This window comes from Electrona antarctica, assembly GCF_951216825.1.
Source record: "Electrona antarctica genome assembly, contig: scaffold_293, whole genome shotgun sequence".
NCBI classification, from domain to species: Eukaryota; Metazoa; Chordata; class Actinopteri; order Myctophiformes; family Myctophidae; genus Electrona; species Electrona antarctica.
Genome location: NW_027637838.1, coordinates 78896 through 101925, shown reverse-complemented (window position 1 = coordinate 101925; position 23030 = coordinate 78896). Strand labels below are relative to the sequence as shown.

Sequence of the window (23030 nt, the reverse complement as noted above, 5' to 3'; positions counted from 1 at the left end):
GACCCCTGGGTGGGTTCCACTATGTCTTCGGGGGGTTGTGTGCTGCTTACAGCACTCTCCTGGCAAGGAAGGGCTGAGGGTCTGGCAAGCCATCCTCCAAGACGACTGGCTTGCCATGCTCGACCGGGGATGTTTATACTCAGATCCCGGGTCGGACACACTGACACACTGACCGGCTTATCTTAGACGACGGAACCTTTGAGTCCCGTATCCTCCCATTCGGCATATGTCTAGCCCCCCGATTGGACGCAGTCCTTGGCGGGAGGGCCTTTGCATCCTAAATTGGATAACTGAATGGTGTGTGCTCGCTCAGAGGTGCAGTGCCACAACAATGTGGCCAGGCACCTGCAGCACTTTGGGCACCTAGGCCGGCACCTCGACAAGAGGCCTTGCAGGCGTCAACTCTCACAGTCCGCAGCGCTCCTCGGCATGTGTTAGAGGGCAAAGCAGGGACTCGGTCCCTTGCTCTAGTAGTCGGGCCTCAGGCTGTGCCTCCGCCCCTTAGGGCCGAGGACAGTCACGGTGCACTTTGTGTCTCCGGCTCTTCTGAACATGCGGCCAGTGCATTATCTGTCATTCACAGTCATGCACTACGCGGGCGTATCATTGACAGCGTCAGTTTACACGTTCCACGTTGTTCCAGCGAATAATTCTGTCTGTTCACACAGCAGAATGTGACTGTCAGGGGTGAGCAGAACCACCATAGGGTTGTATTACGGCATGGCCGTTTAAACACCTGGGTATAATTCTGTGTGTTGGAGACCGGTTACCGAAGCCACGGAATGAGCTCCCTCCTCATCCAGAGGTATTCGTGTGGCTAGGCCAGGGACCTGGAAACAGGGCGGGCCACCGTCCCACACAAGGGCGACACAATAGTCACCCAGTCGGTCCTCATACCGTTCATCCCTCACACAATAGGCCAGCAGTCCCTCCTCGGGGGGTGGTACTGTCTGCCTTACGGCATGAGCCAATTAAGCCTGTGGAGACTTGGGCTGCAATGGCTTCTCACAGGACAGCATTCTTGCCGTTAGCGGCCACAAGAATGTCCCTGTCAGTGAGGGGTGCTGCCGCTTCCTACATGGCAATGCTTAGGTGTCGTCGGCACCAATCCCTGCATTTTGCCCTACGGCCTGATCGGAGTGTGAGCCATCCAGTCTATTGATTTTCACCCTTCCCACCCTCATAAGCAGGGTGGTGAAGCAGGGCCTTCCTCAGTGTTCTTCTCAGGGCCTTAAATGGGCCTAACTGTCTTAGGCAGATAGTCTCCAAGACTGGACTTCACTCATTGGCTTGTGAAACAATCCAGCAGGCATATAGGTGGGCAGGCAGGCCAGCCCCAACAGGAACATGTGCACATTCCACACAGGGCCTCGCTGCCACATGGGCTTCGAGGTGCCCTCCAATCTGAGATATGTGGGACAGCCTCTTGATCGACGCTGTCAGCATTTATCAGGTTCTACCATATGTGGTATCAGTGTGGCGGCCAGCACCCTTCTCACTGTGTGTGTGCTTAGCTCCGCAGCATAAACGCGATGGGAACTATGCACAAAAATGAAGGCCATCCACTTTTTACTTGTAAAACTGTGATGCGACAATAAGGATCATTCTGGTTCTGAGAACAGGGCTTCAACAGTCAGCTGACCGAGTGTTCGGCAGGCTGACTTGAGCGGGAGCGCAGGCCCTGCAGACTGCAGTAACCTCGTTACAAAGAAAAGAAGAGCATTTCCTGAAGGGTTCCTTGAGGCTCAGAGGGGCTCAGGTTAGGTACCCAATCAGGCCCATCTGGGGTTAGCCCTGGAGGCTCTACGACCTTTAGTCAGTGAGCCTGACATGCTCAAGACAGCAGCCTTGTCGGCGTCACATCTACAAGGAGAAATGGGGGAGTTGCGAGCTCTATCAATCCATATTGAGCTCTGCAGGCCTAGGCCGGATGATGGTATAGTCTTATGCCCCAAACCGGCCTTTCTCCCCAATGTTTTCAAAAGGGCACGTCTCAATCAGGGGGTTGAGCTCTGCCCTACCGTCGTCATACAGACAGTCGACGTACAGAGATGGAGTCGGTCCCCACTCTGCCCTATTGGAGCACTTGAGTCGGACGTCAGGGCCACACAAGGCCCACAGAATAACGGACCAACTCTTTGAGTGCTTCAAGTGAGAGTGCATGGATCACAGAGGTTATCCACCACACAAAAAGGCAGGAGTACCAGTAGTCGGGTGCAATTATGGTTTGACCCTAAAAAAATTGCAACAGAAGGTTTCTCAACAGTTTTTTGTAGTATTAGGTGTCCTTAATAACATACTAAAAGTTTACCAAAGTTTGACCATGCGAAAGGTCAGATTTTCAAGATGGCCGCCCCCAGTTCCATAAAAGGCCATTACTCCTTCATTATTCACGGTAGACAAGTCATTTTGGTGCCTAACCCCATGTTTTGGTGATCTAGGAATCCAATTAGCATATTTAAATTATAGTCAAGCAATTACAAGTACAATTATATAATAAAGCAATTGGTTATAAGGTTATAACAGTGTAATAGGACATTTCTCCCTTTTCTATATGCCGTAATGCCCAGGATTGGTGAATTCATCACCTGTACACATAATTCACATTCTGTTGAAGCTTTCAGGAGATTTATTTTGATTTGATTCCATACCAATAAGGAGTGCATTCATTATTCATGGTTGGTACTGTGACATTTGTAAAAGCATGGCTGCCAAGTGATAGACTGGGAATATTACACACATCTTGGAAGAAATTTCTTAACAAGAAATGTCTTCACTATTGTTTGTAAAGGTGTCTGGCAAAATAATAATAATCCAAGTCCCCTAGGGCAGTTGTTCCCAAACTTGGGGTCGGGACAAACATTGTGAAAATAGGCGATCTTCAAGCTCAGTCTTTGCAGCAAACACACTTAGTAGGAACAAATGGCCACTTGTCTGGTCTATGGGGAAGATGGGACTCCTCAGTGGGGATACAGTGGAGAGAAAAGCCCCCTTATGGGCCCAGAGAGGGTGTTCAAGTCAGTACAGAGCTATCATAATGTATGTAGTTGGTGTATAGGCGCAGGGATGGTGGTGGAGTGTGGCACGGATAGGGTTCAGATGTACTTGTCACAGGCATCTTCTTATTCCCGAAACTGTACTTGTTTGGGGTTTAAGTGCAAAATGTATTTCACTGGTAACCACAAGGTTACCAGCTCGAACCCGGGCTCCCCCAGAGTTTCTGTCGAAGTGTCCTTGAGTAAGACTCTGAACCCCTAATTGCTCCTGATGTGCTGGTGCTTGCATGGTTTCTGCCGCCATCGGTGTATGAATGTACATGTGAATGGGTGAATGTAATGCACAATCTATGTAAAGCGCCTTGGATAAAGGCGCTATATAAATGCACCATTTACCATTTTAGTTTGAAAGTCCTTTTGGGAAGAAGATATGAACCAAAATAATAGTCATCAACCTGTTTCAAAGGAGTGTTTTGATAATGTGGTTATTGAGAGACTTAGGTTCTGACAGCTCTGCACCAACCTCCATAATCACCCTCTTTGCACACTCCTACTGATTGCCTTCCTAATGTATTAAAAAGTTGTCCAAAAAATCCTGCCACCCTAATTAAAACACACGCACCCCGTTTATCCGGCTGCCTTTGTCCGCCTTCTCCTACCAAACCACACCGTTTGCCCACATCTCACCATGCATAACACCACCGGCATGCGTGTCCAGACATAACGCACTACTTTGCATCCATGCAACTGTCATAATTACTGTACAGTTTGCATTTGCATGAAAAACCATGTTATTGCGCAACATTTCACAGTGATGCAAATCACATCACATTTTAGGCCACACCCCATTCCACTGTGCGCGCACACACACACACACACACAGACACCGCAGCAGTATAGTATTGCACAGTACAGTATGGTATAGTATTGTACGGTACAGTACAGAACGTTATAGTATGGTACAGTACAGTACAGTCTGCTACAGTACAGCACAGTATGGTATAGTATTGTACGGTACAGTACAGAACGTTATAGTATGGTACAGTACAGTACAGTCTGCTACAGTACAGCACAGTATGGTATAGTATTGTACGGTACAGTACAGAACGTTATAGTATGGTACAGTACAGTACAGTCTGCTACAGTACAGCACAGTATGGTACAGTACCGAAAAGTATGGTACAGTACGGAAAAGTATGGTACAGTATTGCACAGTACAGTACCGTATGGTCCAATACAGTGTGTTGCAGTACAGTACAGTACAGTACAGTACAGTACAGTACAGTACAGTCTGACAGGACATTACGGTACAGTACAGTCTGCAACAGTACAGTACAGTCTGCAGCAGTACAGTACATTATGGTACAGTACAGTACAGTACAGTCTGCAACAGTACAGTACAATATGGAACAATACAGTACAGTACAGTATGGAACAATACAGTACAGTACAGTGTGGAACAATACAGTACAGTATGGAACAATACAGTACAGTATGGAACAATACAGTACAGTACAGTATGGAACAATACAGTACTGTATGGAACAATACAGTACAATACAGTGTGGAACAATATTTCATTTCATTTCATTTATTTATTTATTTCGAACATATTAAAACATAAAATAACAGGCAATGGAAATAAAGGAAGAACTAGATTTAAAATAATAATAAAACAAAAAATAAAATACAGTACAGTACGGTATAGTACAGTACAGTATGGTACAGAACACTAATTATCTAAATGTATCTCTGCAATTTGGACAAGTTCAATGGATTCCTAGACCCCAAAAACATAGGGTTAGACACAAAAATTACTTGTCTAGGGTGAATAATGAAGGAGTTAGGCTATTTTAATGATTCCGGACGCCATCTTGGACGCCACCTTGAAAATAACACCTTTCGCATGGTCAAACTTTGGTAAACTTTTAGTATGTTATTAAGGACACCTACTACTACAAAAAACAGTTGAGAAACCTTCTGTTGCAATTTTTTTAGGGTAAGGTGCCTTTTTTTCATATATGCACTCGTCTACAGTGCCGCCTGGAGGGCAGGCACACTCCACCTGGGGACGCTGCGGAAAGGTGCGTCTCTGACAGAGATCTGCACAGCGGCGACTTAGTCTACTCCGTCTACATTCACCCGGTTATACCGGCTGAACATGCAGCATTCGCTCCCTTCGGGGAGTTGGTCTCGCATGCTACTCAGCGGTGGGTGTCATTGTCACCTTCACCAGTCAAGCCAGCCTTGCGTCTGGTGGGCTGGCTTGGGCGGCCCTTCACCCCTGTGGTTTCTGGCCTTAGTGCCTTGCGAGGCCGGGCTCTGGGTGGCGTCTAGCGCCTGAGCATTTGGCGGCGGATGGCGTCTGGCTGTCCGGCCGTTCCAGGGGTTGTAAATACATTACATCGAACATACATGATAAATAATTCAAAATTTAGTATGTGCTGGGTCGGAGCCCACTGGCGGTGTCTTCGGGGTTCTGGGACTGCTTCGCTTCCTCACGAGGTGTCTTACAGAGTTCCCCTTACATATGAAATATGTTGGGTGGAGAGGTAGTCTCGATACGATAGAGAACGTATGGTTACTTGGTAACCTTTGTTCTCTGAGTGAAGAGACTACCTCTCCACCACGATGTCGCTCAGAAGCGGTGTCGATCAAGTAAACCAGTGTAATCACGCACACCTGGGCCTTATATACCCGTGCGTGCCAGTACAACTGGTGTGTCTTAAAGAGATATCCACGTCACAAGTGAGGTGGGGTCATTCCCCTTACATATGAAATATGTTGGGTGGAGAGGTAGTCTCTTCACTCACAGAGAACAAAGGTTACCAAGTAACCATACGTTCCGTCCAGCTAGCTTGATGCTACTTGTTGTAGCTAAGCTGGTGTTGTTCAGTCTACTAACATGTAGTGTGTAGATCGATGTCCATATCAAAATCAATGTCCAGCAGTTTGTTTTGTGTCTCCAGCAGAGTTTCTAGTGTCTCCATCTCTCTCTGGAAGAGGTTGACCATGAACTCTCCCACCGCGCTGAGGCGCTCCAACACAAACACTCTGACGCTAAGCTCCACACTACAAACATCAGCAGCGCCACGCTGCTGTTTGTCCACAACAAACAATATCTCCTGTCCCACCGACGCTAGCTGTTCATTTATCTTCAGCCGTACAGACTCCATTTGACGCTTTTGACCTTTTTTAGGAGACATTTCCACCAAGCTTTCGGTTCCTACTGTAATATCGAATGTGTAATAAGCCTATCTCACAGAATTTCCCCGCCCCCCTAAATACGCCCCCTTTCGGGGTTAGTGGTGATAGCGTGACGTCACTCCATAGACGCTACATGTTAACAGAGGTTATTTAAGAAGTCTACAACTTTTGTTTTCTCAAGGTAAGGTTTGTTCTATCTGCTCGACCTGATTTACCATCTTGTTTGCTTCATAATAATATTGGTCTGTCACATTTTTACATTAGAAAATGTACTTAGATTCTCCAGAGAAAAAAACGTGTAAATGCCCATGTTAAAGTCACCACTATTTACCGGAAGTGGGCGTGAAAAACGGGCTGTGAGATAGGCCTATTAAGGCACAAACATCAACAATTCCCGAGAGGCACAAACAACGCCATCGCCGTAATGGAAAACTAGACGCAGCTACGTGACGCAAACAAGCACTTCTGGGTCAAAGGTTTTCCATGCATGCGCAACAAAATAAACCAGGCACTGCTGCCTAAATGCCTTTCGCCTCCTGTTGGTGGGGGTGTGTAACTGTCACTGAATCATAGATATAATTAGATAGATTGTTGTGGGCTTTGTGTCTAAGCAGGGTGACATAGCCCTCTACCATAATGCCACATTTCGTGAAAAACAACTGCATGGTTTGGCCTGGAGCGCTGACATAAGAAAATATGTATAATTCAAAATAGTGGGTGATCTTCACTGATCTAATGCATTCACATGGAATCAGGCAAGCGTCAAACAGCAAAACCTGCTGGAAGGCACGGTAAAAATATTTAATATTTTAACATTGATGCCGTCTGCCGTTACCGTCGCCGGATCTGGCTGCCAGGCTGCCGTGCCGTCCTGTTCCGTTTACCGTCCTGCTCCTGTCCACTAAAATGACTTCCAGTTTGCCATCTACTGCTTGCCTGATTCCATGTGAATGTAGCATTAGCCAGGGTCAGAGGTCAAAAGTCAGAACACGAAAGTTGTTCGACATCAGGAGACGCATATGTCTATTGAAGTTTTATTGTTGGCTCGGTCAAACGGTTCATGAGCTATGCCTGTTCAAAGTTTGCATTTTCGATTGAGTGCTATAGAGCCACCCTTTGGCCAATGGCCGTGGGCTTTGCGTTCTCACCGTTTGGCATACCATATTGCCAAGTTTAACAAAACCCGACTGCACGGTTAAGCCAGAAATGCAATTTTGTTTTAAGGGGCCAGGCACTTCGGGCGCGGCCCCTTAAAGACAGACAACTACAATAAGGGACCATAGGCCATTTAGCTTGGCCCCTGATAACTGAACTGGAGACACCCCCAAAAATTCATGTTTGAACTAGGGACCCCCCCCCCAAAAGAATATATATATATTTAAAATGCCCCCCCCCCCCCCGCCAAGCAGTAGGATTTGAGTCATTACATTTTGTTTGACACTGTTCCATATTGTGAAAATTCATTTCTAATCCTTTCTTAGATAGGTGGCAATTTGGCCAATTTTGAATATTGTATATTTTCTGTAAAATGTTATTTTATTTAATTAATAAAGGTCTCATAATATCATTTTTTCTTGTTTTTAGTTTTTCTTTTCGAGGTTACAAAAATACCAGATACTCTGTGTTAGCAGAGCTGCCATTACAGCGATAAGGAATAGTCTAGATAGCCTGGAGCTAGTCGGACTAAACAAACAAAAGAGGAAAATAATGAGGACTCAGCACTTACATTCAGCTCGTGACCATAATAACTCGAGCATCTTTATTAGCAGCGTCATTATAAACACATTGGGTAACAGGCATATCCGGTACTTCCGGTGTGGCACTTCAGAATAAGGGTTTATCGTTTACATATATACAGACAATAAAGATCACATCTTAACAGACTGTCATCATGGGAATGTGTCGCTGCACTAAGAGGTGTTGGTATAGAAAGAGTGAGACCACAGCATGTCATGATGGATCAATCCACATCTTTAATGTCAACCCTCCGGCCGGCCTGCCAGCCAGGAGAAGACCCCAAAACACTTCTCACAGTGAACAGGAGTATAAATGTGGTCACTTCATGTCGTACTGTATTCTAGGTCCGCTGGTGACCGCTAAGAAAAGGAAGGCACGTGCATAGGCTTCAGGCCCTGCCCTTTTACCCGTCTGTAAAAAAAAACTGCCCTCTTCAGTCCATGAAAATAGCATTTACTATGGTGAAAGAAATGCAAAATGTGGCCAATCTGCTCAATCTGCTCAGTTCAAAGCTTGTAGAATGTGTGACTTATATAAATACCACGACAAAATGGTCGTGCATCTGTTCCCAATGAGGCAGCCTGCTCATATCTCACCTTGGAGGAGAGCTGGCTTGCAGAGCATGGCTTAAAACCTAGGCTGATCGGCTGTGGGACCAATAGGGCTATACTGTAGGCTACTGTATATTGATCACAACATGAACGCCAGACATGCATGCCTCGGTAACTCCAAATGTCCCGTGAATCATTTAATATTTCATGACGACATATCATATCATCACAAGAACGCATCAGTGGACTTACCATCTGACAAAGAAATTATAGCTGTGTTGTGTGTCCAGATTTGATCCATTTCCCCAGTGATTCCGACATACGACAGTGATATATTAATCAAATAATAATCATAAGCTCTGATGAAAGATATCAAGACCCGGCCCACAACAGCCCTGCCAATCAGGCTCAGCCCTGTTGGCACAACAGGTTGTGTGTCGGTCTGGCGAGTGGGAGACTGGGGTTCAATCCCCGCTACCTGCAAAACACTACATCTGCAAAGGGGAATGAGTGAGCAATTGTTCAATATAAATGGCTTTTATAATATTCTTGCCAAGTTGTATTAGCCTTTAGTCTTGAGGTCAAACTTAAATCAATTAACTTCTTTCTCATTATACGTGAGAAAAGGATATCCTACAGATTGCTACTTTATTAACAAGTGGATCCATCGTATAGGGGCTTGCTTGCCAAAATAAGCTGATCTACAAGTGTAACGCGGTGCACAACAGACACGCTGTTATCTTGTAGATCTGTCCATTTGAAACATGGTAGTAACGTGTTCCGATAGCGACCATAAACATCATCACGTTAGATTAAACGGGCGTGTATGTTCTACGCGAGGCAGAACCTACAAGGTGGAAACGCTTGGTAAAGAGGGAGTCCGCTGACTGTCAGGTTCATGAGCTATACCTTTTTTATATTCGAATTTTCACTTGAGTGCTAAAGCGCCACCCTTTGGCCAATGGTTGTGGGCCTCACAGTTTAAAGTAGCATAGCCCTCTACCATATTGCCAAGTTTTGCAAAAAACGACTGCACAGTTAAGCCAGAACTGCAAGTTTTGGCAGCCTCAGCCGATCTGCGTTGCTGTACGAACAATAAGGGATCTTTTCCCCATCGGACTTGACCCTAAATAATTATAACAATAATAATAACAAATAATAATAATGGGATGTAATTCAAGTAATTCAAATAATAATAATAATAATACCTTGAGTATAGGTAGTACAGGTTAAAGAAAAAAATAAAATAAAAATGAGAAAAACTGTAGCAGTTGTAGGCAGTTTGCAGAATATGAAAGAACCTTCATTCCAAGAGACGCAAAATAGTTATTTATTTAGTCACAAGCTCTTGTTAGTACATTGGTTCAATATTTATAAAACACAGACACATTTAACCACTTTCACTTTCCAAATCCTGAAAAAACAGAAAGAAACAAAATACTGAAGAAACAAATCTAATGTGCAGGAAAATGTGTTAACATAGCATCACACTTATTTATGAATCTACACGCTGACAATGAACATGCTAGTATCAGTATGTGTGGGATACACCCACAACAAATGTGACAAATCTCTGCCAATGCCAAACCTTCCGTTGCCATTGAATTGTTTTGAGTTTCCAAACGTATAAAGGTATAACGTCTGAAACATCCAACGGTATAATTAAACAGTGTTACCATAGAGAAATAATCTACCAAAGACAAAAACTTTATCTGCCATGTTTATATAGGTTTTACATACAAAAAGATAACAAGAAACTAAATTGTGGTGGTCTTTAAATTCGGATGGTGACAAATAATAACAATAAACAAAAAATAATTGGGCCAAACAAATTAGAAGAAAAAAAGGGGAGGGTAACACTTTGAGTTTTTCTTATTTATAATTATTTGTCCGGACCAACATTTGTTGTCATTGTCATGATTTGTCACAATCTGAGTTGGCTTCATCCGAGGCTTAAAAGGTCTTTAAATAAATACGTTTTGATATGTCTATGGGGAAATTAATGGGAACTTATCTTCTGGTGCCCTCTTCGTTCTGAAAGGGGCGGGACTGTGACGCTCTATTGTCAGATTATGTGATTCCACTGCTTTAGTATCTATCGGTCATTGTCATCCTGGAATAGAATGAATGATGTTATATCATGTGTCAACTCAAATGGGTTCATGGGGAAAATGTGCATTTATTACTATTACAAATAACCACTTCTTCCCTGTATGATTCCTCCTCATTATCCTCAGATGTGCATTTTGACCCAAGCATTTGGCACTAACTGCAACTAAAGGGTTTCCTCCCAGCATGAGTCCTCATGTGTCTTTTTAGATGACCACTCATAGCAAAGGCTTTACCACACACGTTACAAGTAAAGGGCTTTTCCCCTGTATGAGTCCTCATGTGTGATTTTAGATTACCGGTGTGAAGACAGCCTTTACCACACACGTTACAAGTAAAGGGCTTTTCCCCTGTATGAGTCCTCATGTGTGATTTTAGAGCACCACCCTGAGCAAAGCCTTTACCACACACGTTACAAGTAAAGGGCTTTTCCCCTGTATGAGTCCTCATGTGTGTTTTTAGATGACCACCCTGAGCAAAGCCTTTACCACACACGTTACAAGTAAAGGGCTTTTCCCCTGCATGAGTCCTCATGTGTATTTTTAGATGACCACTCATAGCAAAGGCTTTGCCACACACGTTACAAGTAAAGGGCTTTTCCCCTGTATGAGTCCTCATGTGTGTTTTTAGATGACCACCCAGAGCAAAGCCTTTACCACACACGTTACAAGTAAAGGGCTTTTCCCCTGTATGAGTCCTCATGTGTAATTTTAGATTACCGGTGTGAAGACAGCCTTTACCACACACGTTACAAGTAAAGGGCTTTTCCCCTGTATGAGTCATCATGTGTGTTTTTAGATTACCACTCATAGCAAAGCCTTTGCCACACACTTTACAAGTAAATGGTTTTTCCCCTGTATGAGTCCTCATGTGTGTTTTTAGATTAACACCCAGAGCAAAGCCTTTACCACACACGTTACAAGCAAAGGACTTTTCACCTGTATGAGTCCTCATGTGTTTTTTTAGATCACCACTCTGAATAAAGCCTTTACCACAAACTGTACAAGTGAAGGGCTTTTCCCCTGTATGAGTCCTTGTGTGCCTCGTCAGATTTGCCTTACAATTAAAAGATTTGCCACAGTCTGTACAACTAAAGCGTTTCTTCCCTGTGTGGCTCCTCATGGAGTGAATATGTTTTGATGATTTTAAATCCTTGGACAGCTTGCTGCTCAAAGACAATCTTTGTCCTTCCACATGTTGTGTCTTGTGTGACTTCAGTGTGTTTAAAGTCGACTGACCTTCACTGGGCTCCTGCCACTCATCACTGTCTTCAGTGTCAGATACAGAACAGTGTGAAGAGAGGAGCTGGTTGTCACTAGTTGGTTTAGATGTTCCACAGTCCTCTACATCAGCTTGTGTTTGCATGTGTTCGGTTGAGGTGCCGGCTACAGGCTCTGTCTCTCTGTTTTCATAATCATGATCATCTTCACTTTTCACTGCTAGTAATGTCAACGTTGACCCATCAGCCTCCATTGGTCTTTGAAGTAGCTCCTCTTTAATCTGTGGTGGTTGTGGTTCCTCCTGGACCAGACTGGAGCTCCTCTCCGGTTGTTCAGTGAAAACCTCCTCTTTACACACAGGGAGGTGCGGGACGGCTAGAAAAAAGACACAAAGAGAGAAAAACATTTAATGTTTGCATTTTTGGAGGAACATCATCTTCTCCATTTCTAATCAAAGACAGTTTTCAGGGCTTGACATTACATTTTTGAGCCACTTCTCATTTGGACAAGAACATTTACTTACTTGTCCAAGTAAAGATTTTAAAAGACATCTTTTGTTTGTATCGATTATAATGTTGCATTTAAATAGTTACAAATAAGTAATACACTACAAGAAAAAAAGAAAAGACAACTGAAACAATTGACACAAACTCAAACTGGTTGTTGGAAGTTTCAACAAACATGTTCCAATAATACAATGATTTTTGAGTGTGTCATACATATAGTGTGTAGTGGTGACTCCAGGTCTCAATCTTGAATTGATGCATGATTTGTATAAATGCAATAATATCAAAAAATTACAATTTCTAAAAAAAAAAAAAAAGAAAAGAAATACCACCCGTGGGTCCTGGGAGTTAGGTCCTGCAGACCTAACAACATCACTGTGGTACATTCTGTTTCCTAGACAGGCTCTCTACCCATTCAGCTATGGCTGTCCCCCTCTAAGGCAGGGGTACTCAACGACCCCCGCCCCGCCCCCTCCCGACCCCCGATATAAATTGACTGCTACAATAACCTTAATAATAGAGACAATACACCATAAATAAATACTGAAACCAGATATAATCATTAGGGAGGTGTATGCATGCACTATGTGTACCATGTAAACTCTTCATTTCCAGAAATCAGTTGCAAAAAAAAGATTATTTTTTTTTAAATAATTTGGGGACCTCCCAAAATAATTTGGCGACCCCCCGAGGGGTCCCGGCCCACAGGTTGAGAACCCCTGCTCTAAGGAACGACAATATCATTAACTAGAACCCGGGATGGGTGTTTTCTGTGTATCTACGATGGTTAAAATGGAGTTTGAAGTTACAATGGGCTCGTCTGATAAAAATAAATATAGTAGACGATAACATTACCCACAATTATTTTGAAAGTGAAATATCCCTTTATGTAAGTAAGTAAACAAAACAGCACATACCTATACGGTACAACTTTACTACAGGTTGCATCTTCGCATCAAACAGTCCACGTCTCTGGTCCACCTTTGGCTGTTCCTCTGACAACGTTGAAGGTTTTTTGGAGGCCATCTCTCTACATACTGTAGACCTCTCCCTGTGGTGCTCTGTGGAAATCACCAGTAAAAATAACTTGTACTTATCATTCAATAACGGTTTACTGAACAACTGAACAACCAGGAGTAGTCTGGTGACCACCGGAGAGACGGGTGAAAGCCGGAATGTAGACGGCACCTGGGAGCAGTATGGGTTGGCGCCCCAGCCTGTGTCTTCCGTGAGGAGGAAGCCCAACACACCCATGGTGAAGCCTTTAGGAGGGCCATTCAAGTCTGCAGCACCACCGTTGCCCAGGTGGAGCCTGCAGCACCACCGTTGCCCAGGTGGAGCCTGCAGAACCATTGTGGCTCAATAATCCACCACTCCTGAATGAAGTGTCTGGTGCTGATTGATGATTAGAACCTTCCTGGACAGATCACTTAACCCTTTGAGTGGACCAGTACCATGTCTCGTGCTTAAAATCTTAAAAGTCTCACGCACAAATAATCATGTTTAGCTATTAGGATATTATCTTAATAGCTAAACATGATTATGGGTTCAAACTTGTTGTTCTATACTTATGTAGCGGCACAAGCGGAAAAAAGGTGTGTCTGTCTTTTAGGGGACCATGAGTTACCAAACTATATTTTTATCCTTACAGTTTCTGAATAACCCTTTAGTCTTGTTAGAATAATACTAATAAAAACATCATTGTGTTTTACCTGAGAGAGTATTGCACCACATCTTCCTACGTAGTAATGTCAAAGTTGACTCACCAGTCTCCTCTTCCTGTTCTTCTTTAATCTGTGGAGGTTGTGGTTCCTCCAGGACCAGACTGGATCTCCTATCCTGTTGTTCCTCTTTAATCTGTGGAGGGTGTGGTTCCCCCAGGACCAGACTGGATCTCCTCTCCTCATATTCAGATGAAACCTCTTTACACACAGACAGGAGGAGGGGAGAGACGGTAGCATCAGCAGAGCAACTCAAAGTGCTTTTCTCAACTCAAAGATTATTCTCCTATTCGTTTTGTCAGGAACGTTTAAAAAATGAGTGTCTCGAGTCTCGTCACAATGCCTCGCAGAGCAAGGTGTTGAGTAGAGCCCGACATCGGTCTCAACGATGTATCCGTCATTGTTGGCGCCGATGCCCGACATCGGCCATTATTTCACCGATGTGGCCAAAAAAATGTGTAATCATCATTAATGTAATCTACCCCCAACCACCCCTTTTCCCCCTCACTGTATATTTCCCTTTTTACCTCCTTTATGATGAATTCCTGTTGTGTTCTTTGGAAAAATAGAAGTGTATATTTGTACATCTCTAAATGTTTTGATGAATTGAACAAGATGGACCCTCTTGTAAACATGTGTAATGCTTTTATTGGGTCGTCCACTCACAGTTAACAGTTTTTGTATTGAGTTGTGCTTGAAATGTACTGTAATTCTGCAAACTGTTTTTTTTAAAGCCACTGCCTGTGCCGTGCCTGTGACTCTAACCATTTATGTGACTCTCACCATTTATGCCAAACATCTTAATAGCTAAACATGATTATGGGTTGTGCTATACTTATGTAGCGGCACAAGCGGAAACAACATGCTGTGTGTCTGTCTGTCTTTTAGGGGACCATGAGTTACCAAACTATATTTTTATCGTTACAGTTGCTGGATAACCCTTTAGTCTTGTTAGAATAATACTAATAAAACATCATTGTGTTTTACCTGAGAGAGTATTGCAGCACATCTTCCTACGTAGTAATGTCAAAGTTGACTCACCAGTCTCCTCTTCCTGTTCCTCTTTAATCTGTGGATGTTGTTGTTCCTCCTGGACCAGACTGGATCTCCTCTCCTCATATTCAGATGAAACCTCTTTACACACAGACAGAAGGAGGAGAGAGATGGTAGCATCAGCAGAGGAACTCAAAGTGCTTTTGTCAACTCAAAGATGACATTTATTCACCTATTTGTTTTGTCAGAGAGAGAGAGAATGATGGCCGACGGGGCAGGCAGCACGCCAGCTGGCAGCACGCCAGCTCCTGCTCTCAAACGGTCACGACTAAAACCAGAGATCTACAGAACCACGGAGGGCGGAGTAATTGTGGAGGATGAATTACTCAACTTTCTTTCTGTAAGAATTAAGACTCTGAGCCAGGATGAGATTGTAATATTGGCAACAAACACTTTTGATTCCGATGGAATTGAGGCTTCCAAGAAAGTGCTCTTTGATGTTTGCCCTACTACCTCGCAAAGGTGTGTTGCGCACAAAGGCCAGCATAAAGACGTCAACAATATTAAGCTATGCCTTAAAGTGCTGAATGAATTAGGGGATAATATCCCTAGATTTGTTTCTTATTTCCTGGATGATTTGCCGCCAGTGTCGTACACAAGCCTGGACGTCACCTGTCTACTACGGCGAATGGATCAACTGTATGCTGAGGTCGGATCACTGAAACGCGTGGCCCAGCTGCAGACAGATGTTTGTGAACAAGTTCGAGCTGACGCTGGGGCAGTCAACAATAGACTCACAGCTTTGGAGCGATGTTCTGAACACAACATTTGTGCCTCAAGGCTGCTGGCTCCCACAGTCCGTGCCCGGGATGATCACCCTGAGCCAGATGAGACGCTAGAGAATAGCAGTAACGTCAGCCGCCGGCCGCGAACCCCTGCAGAGTCGCTGGAGGAGGAAGGCTTGGAAGCCGCCGGCTTGAGGAGCGACACGTCAGCAGGGAGTACTCTCTCGCCCCGCGGTGGAAGCAGGGCTGTGGCGTCTGGCTCCGGTTCGGTCCGTTCGGACCTGGTAGGTCCAGACCGTCCCGTCGGATTGCTGGTGTCACAATCTCCCGCAACTAGCTCTCCTTCATGGAGTAAAGTTGTGAAGAAAGGGTGGCCCCAGCAGGGGTCGGGGAATGCCGCTGCTCGGTCGGGTTTGCGTGCTGCTGGTTCCACAGGACGGAAGAGACCCGGTGCTGTACCCATAGTTGGCACGAGTGTTGTGAGTAACATACAAACTGTCACGTCTAAACTAGTGAGTGTATTTGCCACTAAATTCTCCCCAGAGCTAGAGGCTGCAACACTTGCTATTTATCTCAAGGATAAACTTCACAGTGAAGTCACTTGTCGCTCGCAGCAGATTTGGGTCATTCAAAGTGACTGCTGTATGTGATGACATTGGTGACATGTATAGTCCTGAGCTCTGGCCTGCTGGGGCAATTGTCAGGCGATATTATGAACCTCGTAAGGCCCCACTTGTTGGGTCTAATACTAACCCCTCCGTCGGGGAGGGGAACGCGCCTAATGGTGTCACTACAGCCAGCTAATGGGTCTTCGGGTTGTGTCTTACAACTGTCGTGGCCTGCGTATGGGACAGAGCGCAGGGGATAAAGCTCGGTGAATAGTTGTTGACAAACTACTTGAGGATTGTGACATATTATGTCTACAAGAGACATTTTTAGCAAAACAAGACTTAGAAAAATGAACTCTTTACATTGTCAATTCCACGGAGTGGGAGAATCTACAACTGATCTCAGCTTGGCTGTACTCAGAGAGGAATACCAGGGGGAGTGGCGATTCTCTGGGACAAGAAGCTTGATGCTGTTATAAAGGCTGTCAGACTTGAAGTAGATTGGTGTGTGGGCGTTCAATATACGCACAACAATAATGATTTTATTATACTTAATGTGTATACACCATACGAGTCCCGTGAGAGTGAAGATGTTTATCTCAGTAGACTTGCTTTTATTAATGCTTTTATACAAGATAATTCCTCATGCAGTGTATATGTGGTTGGGGATCTGAACTCTGATATTACCGACAGTAACTCACTGTTTGGAAAACACTTGCTCCACTTCTGTGAAGATAATCATTTTATTCTGTCAACCAAAGGGATCCTGCCTGCTGACAGTTACACATACATTAGTGAAGCCTGGCATTCTACATCCTGGCTTGACCACTGTATTAGTACAGCTGATGGGCATGCAGCTATAATGAATATGAGTATACGGTATGGGTTAGCTACAGCTGATCACATTCCACTTGGATTCACCATAAATGTTAAGGTTCTGCCCACAATAATGAAAAATGACAGCAATGCTCGTGCTGGTAAACTGGACTGGTCATCTCTGTCTAAAGAGGATTTACAGTCTTACTACATGAAAACTGACAAGCTCTTAAGTAATATTTATTTGCCCACAGATGCTATCAGGTGCAATGATGCTAACTGTAAGAGTGTGGAGCATAAAAACGCCCTCTGTACCCTGTATGACAACATAGTGGCTGCCCTGGTTGAAGGTGGCAAACCCCACTACAAGTATAAGGGCAAATTTCATATCAGACCAGGCTGGAATGAGCATGTAGCAATGTACCATGCTGACGCAAGAGAAGCCTTTAAACTGTGGGCTATAGCTGGAAGACCTAGGCAGGGGGCTGAGCTTGAGCATAAAATCACAACTAATGCTAGATATAAGTATGCTGTACGTTTCATCTGCAAAAATGAGCAAGTTATGAGGGCAGACTCCATGGCCAGTAAGCTACTGTGTAACAATGTGAATGATTTTTGGAAAGAGGTGAGATCTCTCACTAATAGTAAACCCTCCTTACCCTGCTCTGTAGAAGGAACTTCGGGATCTGATAATATTGTGGCATTATGGCGACAGCATTATAGCTCTTTATTCAACTGTATTAATAGTGATTTGTTTGTGGATGACTCTGATATGAACAATGATAATATGGGTATAACAACACATGAGGTGTATCAAGCCATGCAACATTTGTCTGTAAACAAAGCATGTGGGATGGATCAGATCACTGCAGAGCACCTGAAAAACTCTAGTCTGAGACTAGCACCACTTTTATCTATCAGTTTTACTGGCTTTATGATCCACGGTGTATTACCGGACTCAATGCTTTCAGTATTGCTTGTCCCAGTTATTAAAGATAAAGCTGGTAAGGTTAGTAGCCTTGATAAATATAGGCCCATAGCTATAGCCAGCATCATCTCCAAAGTAATGGAAAGAATTCTACTGGATAGAGTAACTGAGTATATCCACTCCTTTGATAACCAGTTTGGTTTTAAACCAAAGCATGGTACTGACCTATGTATTTTTGCTCTCAAGGAAATTGTGAGCAAATACAAGTCCAGTAATTAATCAGTCCTCATGTGTTAACCATAATAAGCTCTTTATGAAAATTAAGCAAAGAGGAGTGCCCGGTTTTATTGTGAGGGTCCTGGCCTACTGGTATGCCCACCAGACCATGCAGGTTGTAGCAACTCATAATGTAATAACTGCTCATAATGTAATAAGGGCTCATAATGTAATAAAAGTATGAGCGCATAACGTAATAACAGATTTTTCTATAATGTAATAATGTAATAATGTGTTACGTTATGAACGACCACATGGCAGTTCATAATGTAATAAAAGTTCATAATGTAATAATGGCCCAAATTGGTGAGAAAAGTCTTACACTGTCATATTTATTACTTCTGTTGACAAATGTAGACTTTCTTATGGCCCATATGGTCTTACACTGTCATATTTATGACCCAACGCACCTTTTTCCCCAATGGGACTTTTTCCCCAACGCACCTTTTTCCCAACGCACCTTTTTCCCCAACGCAACTTTTTCCAACGCACCTTTTTCCCCAACGCACTTTTTCCCCAACGCACCTTTTTCCCAACGCACCTTTTTTCCCAATGGGACTTTATCCCCAACGCACCTTTTCCCCAACGCACCTTTTTCCCCAACGCACCTTTTTCCCAATGCACCTTTTTCCCCAACGCACCTATAAAATAGCTCAAGGCTCTATTGCTGATTACTTAGGTTAGGACCCCCGCAGTGGTGTCCGGTTAGAACTTAAACCAGGATGCTTCGACTTCTGCCTTCTCCCTGAAGCCGACCCTCTATATATTCTCCGACCAGGCTTGTCACGATGACTAAGCCAGTTAGATCTATCCATATATGGTTCTACCATATCTATATGATATCAGCACTAGGTCGGCTTGGGCCCAAAATAGGGATTGTCATACTAAACATGTCATATGTCATATAGCCCAACGTCCTAGTCAGAGTCTTCGTTACAGCCACCCCAGATTTCACGTTGAAATCTATACCGCATCCAGAAGACTCAGACAATTTTCCTTTCTTTCGGCTAGGTTCTAACAGGCCAGGCCTGGTAGTTATCCAGCAAGGGAAGCACTCGAATATGTTAATCTCTCTCCATTAGTCTGCTGACGATCTGTGTATGCTGTATGCTCACAATCCAAGCTATTTGGCGATCAATGCTCCCTCAATATTATTGACTTGGTTTGGCTGTACGGCAGGAGATACCTCGGAAGATACAGCCACCCGTGCAAAACTTGAAGATCTCTCATGATTCTGATACGCAACTCTTCAGGTTGACCCTTCAATCCGACCTGCTTGGCAACTGTGTGTAACAAAATGGTTCGCCCTGAACCATCATCCAGAACTGCATATACTTCCATATTAAATCCTGTCCCGTCTCGATTTTAGGTGTCCTAGGGTTCCGCAAATGTTCATCTGCTCTCCGGTTCAACCGGGTCCGGCTCCTATTAATACTGTGAAAAGCCAGAGGGTGCCTTCCACCACAGTTCACTCCTAGTCTGTAGTTTACAGTTTCTTGCCTGATGACGACGTCCATTGCTGATAACACAGCTTCATCTGTCATATCAAATCTCGTTTCGCCATTAAACTCAGTCGTTTGAACCTGCCGCATACCCCAAGATGGTGTGTGCCGCTATTACAGTACTGACAATACGGCAAGAGTGACCGTCCAGCCTCCTTGCTGGACTACTTCGGTCCCTATGAACCTGGACTTCTGGTCTGTCAGCTTGCACTTTCATCTCGATATCCTATCGGTGAACGAAGCCTCTGCCGTCCTCCGACTGCTCCAACATCTATGGGAGGGTTGATATAGCTCCGATGCCCTTGCATCATCATGCTGTCCAGACAATGCTCTCATGATATCCACCAGAGCCTTCTGGCCCTAAAGACATATAAATCTCTAGGTGAAAGCCTTCGTTACACGATGACACATGAAGCTCTAGGTGAAAGCCTTCGTTAAGCTCTAGGTGAAAGCCTTCGTTACAATCATTGCCACCCCCAGATATCCCATGGAAATCTGTACCATATCAAGAAGGCTTGAACAGTAGACCCCTCAGGCCACCCCAATACAAGCATACTGAGGCTTGAACAGCAAACGTCAGCCATTCACGCCACCCCATTGAGGGCGTCCAAGCTTCCCGCTTTCTTCCTTTGATGTTACGGTGGGTCATAAAAACCTCAAGATCAAATCACATGCCACCCATTAAGGGCGTTCCCTGTCAATGGGTCAGAGTCAGCCAACACATGCAGTTCCAGTTTGAAGTAACGCCCTCTTGATCGTATCAAGGGTGGTCCACAACTTCGAACCCAGGCTTCTACAACACCACGCCACCACTTCGACCCTGGCGTCTACAACACAACGCCATCACTTCAACCCTGGCGTTTACAACACGACGCCATCACGTCAACCCTGGCGTCTACAACACCACGCCATCACTTCAACCCTGGCGTCTACAACACCACGCCATCACTTCAACCCTGGCTACTTTCAGGGAGGTGATCATGTCCAGTGCTCTCTCTCTCTCTCTCTCCTGCACATCACCAGTTCTCTCCCTCTAATACCGATAGTCTCTCTCTCCTGCACATCACCAGTGCTCTATCTCTCCTGCACATCACCAGTGCTCTGCACATCACCAGTGCTCTCTCTCCTGTACATCACCAGTGCTCTCTCTTCCCTGCACATCACCAGTGCTCTGCACATCACCAGTGCCCTCTCTTTCCTGCACATCACCAGTGCTCTGCACATCACCAGTGCACTCTTTCCTGCACATCACCAGTGCTCTGCACATCACCAGTGCTCTCTCTTTCCTGCACATCACCAGTGCTCTCTCTTTCCTGCACATCACCAGTGCTCTCTGACTCTAAGGGCCGGGGAGGTCTCACGGCTCAGAGATTCTGGCATCCAGATTCTGGCAACAGGGTGGGTCTCACAGCTTCGAGACACTGCTGCTCACCTAAGGAGCAGTCAAGACCGCCAGAGCGTTCATGCTCTGGTGGCAACAGGGCGAGTCGCACAGCTTAGAGACGCTACTGCTCACCTAAGGAGCAGCCAGGACCGCCAGAGCGTTCGTGCTCTGGCGGCAACAGGGTGCATCTCACAGCTTCGAGATGATGCTGCCCACCTGAGGGGCAACCAGGACTGTCAGAGCGTTCGTGCTCTGACAGCAGAGGGGATCTCACGGCTTCGAGATACTGCTGCTCACCTGCAGAGCAGCCATGACTGCCAGAGTGTTCAGACTCTGGCAGCAACTGGGTTACCATCTGGTTAGAATCTTGCCACTGAGTCAGGGGTTGGCCAGGGTCACTATAACTTCCAAGGCCTGATGACGATATCGAACTAGTCAAGCGAGTCTGCTCAACTACTAAATCTTTAGTTCCTTTCTTCCGAAATCGACCGTCCCGCGGCTATCCGGCCATGACTTTCCAGGCCCCAATTCTCCAATTGGCTGCTCGCGCCAGCCCCATTCTCCGAAGAGCTGGCCTGCTGCCGTACCTCTACTTCAATGCTCTACGAATTGCTTAGCCATTAGCCAGTTATTCTGTCTCATCTAGAAGACTTGTGCCAAAAGTAATAGAACCTATTCAAGGTATATGGGTTGTAAAGCCAGATACCTTGGTTCGTATGTGTCTGGAAGACTTCAGCATCCCGTTACTGCGGTAAGCCCTAATCCGTGCTTCCGAAGGACCATATAAAATAGCTCAAGGCTCTATTGGTGATTACTTAGGTTAGGACCCCCGCAGTGGTGTCCGGTTAGAACTTAAACCAGGATGCTTCAACTTCTGCCTTCTCCCTGAAGCCGACCCTCTATATATTCTCCGACCAGGCTTGTCACGATGACTAAGCCAGTTAGATCTATCCATATATGGTTCTACCATATCTATCTGATATCAGCACTAGGTCGGCTTGGGCCCAAATATAGGGATTGTCATACTAAACATGTCATATGTCATATAGCCCAACGTCCTAGTCAGAGTCTTCGTTACACACCTTTTTCCCAACGCACCTTTTTCCCAACGCACCTTTTCCCCAACGCACCTTTTCCCCAACGCATCTTTTTCCCAACGCACCTTTTTTCCCAAAGCACCTTTTTCCCCAACGCACCTTTTTCCCCAACGCACCTTTTTCCCCAACGCACCTTTTTCCCAACGCACCTTTTCCCCAACGGGACTTTTTTCCCAACGCACCTTTTTCCCCAACGCACCTTTTTCCCCAATGGGACTTTTTCCCAACGCACCTTTTTCCCAACGCACCTTTTTCTCCAACGCACCTTTTTCCCCAACGCACCTTTTTCCCCAATGGGACTTTTCCCCAACGCACCTTTTTCCCAACGCACCTTTTTCCCCAACGCACCTTTTTCCCCAACGCACCTTTTTCCCCAAAGCACCTTTTCCCCAACGCATCTTTTTCCCCAACGCACCTTTTTCCCAACGCACCTTTTTCCCAACGCACCTTTTTCCCCAACGCACCTTTTTCCCAACGCACCTTTTTCCCCAACGCACCTTTTTCCCCAACCCACCTTCTTCCCCAACGCACCTTTTTCCCCAACGCACCTTTTTCCCAACGCACCTTTTCCCCAACGCACCTTTTTCCCCAATG

The 23030-nt window shown here is 45.0% G+C and overlaps 1 protein-coding gene across 1 annotated transcript in view; it reads right to left on the bottom strand.

Annotated features, from left to right (window-relative positions):
- Positions 1-7877: 7877 nt before the first annotated feature.
- LOC306918617 (uncharacterized protein) overlaps positions 7878-23030 on the bottom strand; it is a gene marked incomplete at both ends in the record, with an annotated part of 40323 nt that continues 25170 nt past the window's right edge. Inside the window, 3 exons of the mRNA XM_079531508.1 lie at positions 7878-7886; positions 12128-12195; positions 15089-15181. Of these exons, the coding sequence (XP_079387634.1) occupies positions 7878-7886; positions 12128-12195; positions 15089-15181 (170 nt within the window). The remainder of the gene's footprint in view (positions 7887-12127; positions 12196-15088; positions 15182-23030) is intronic.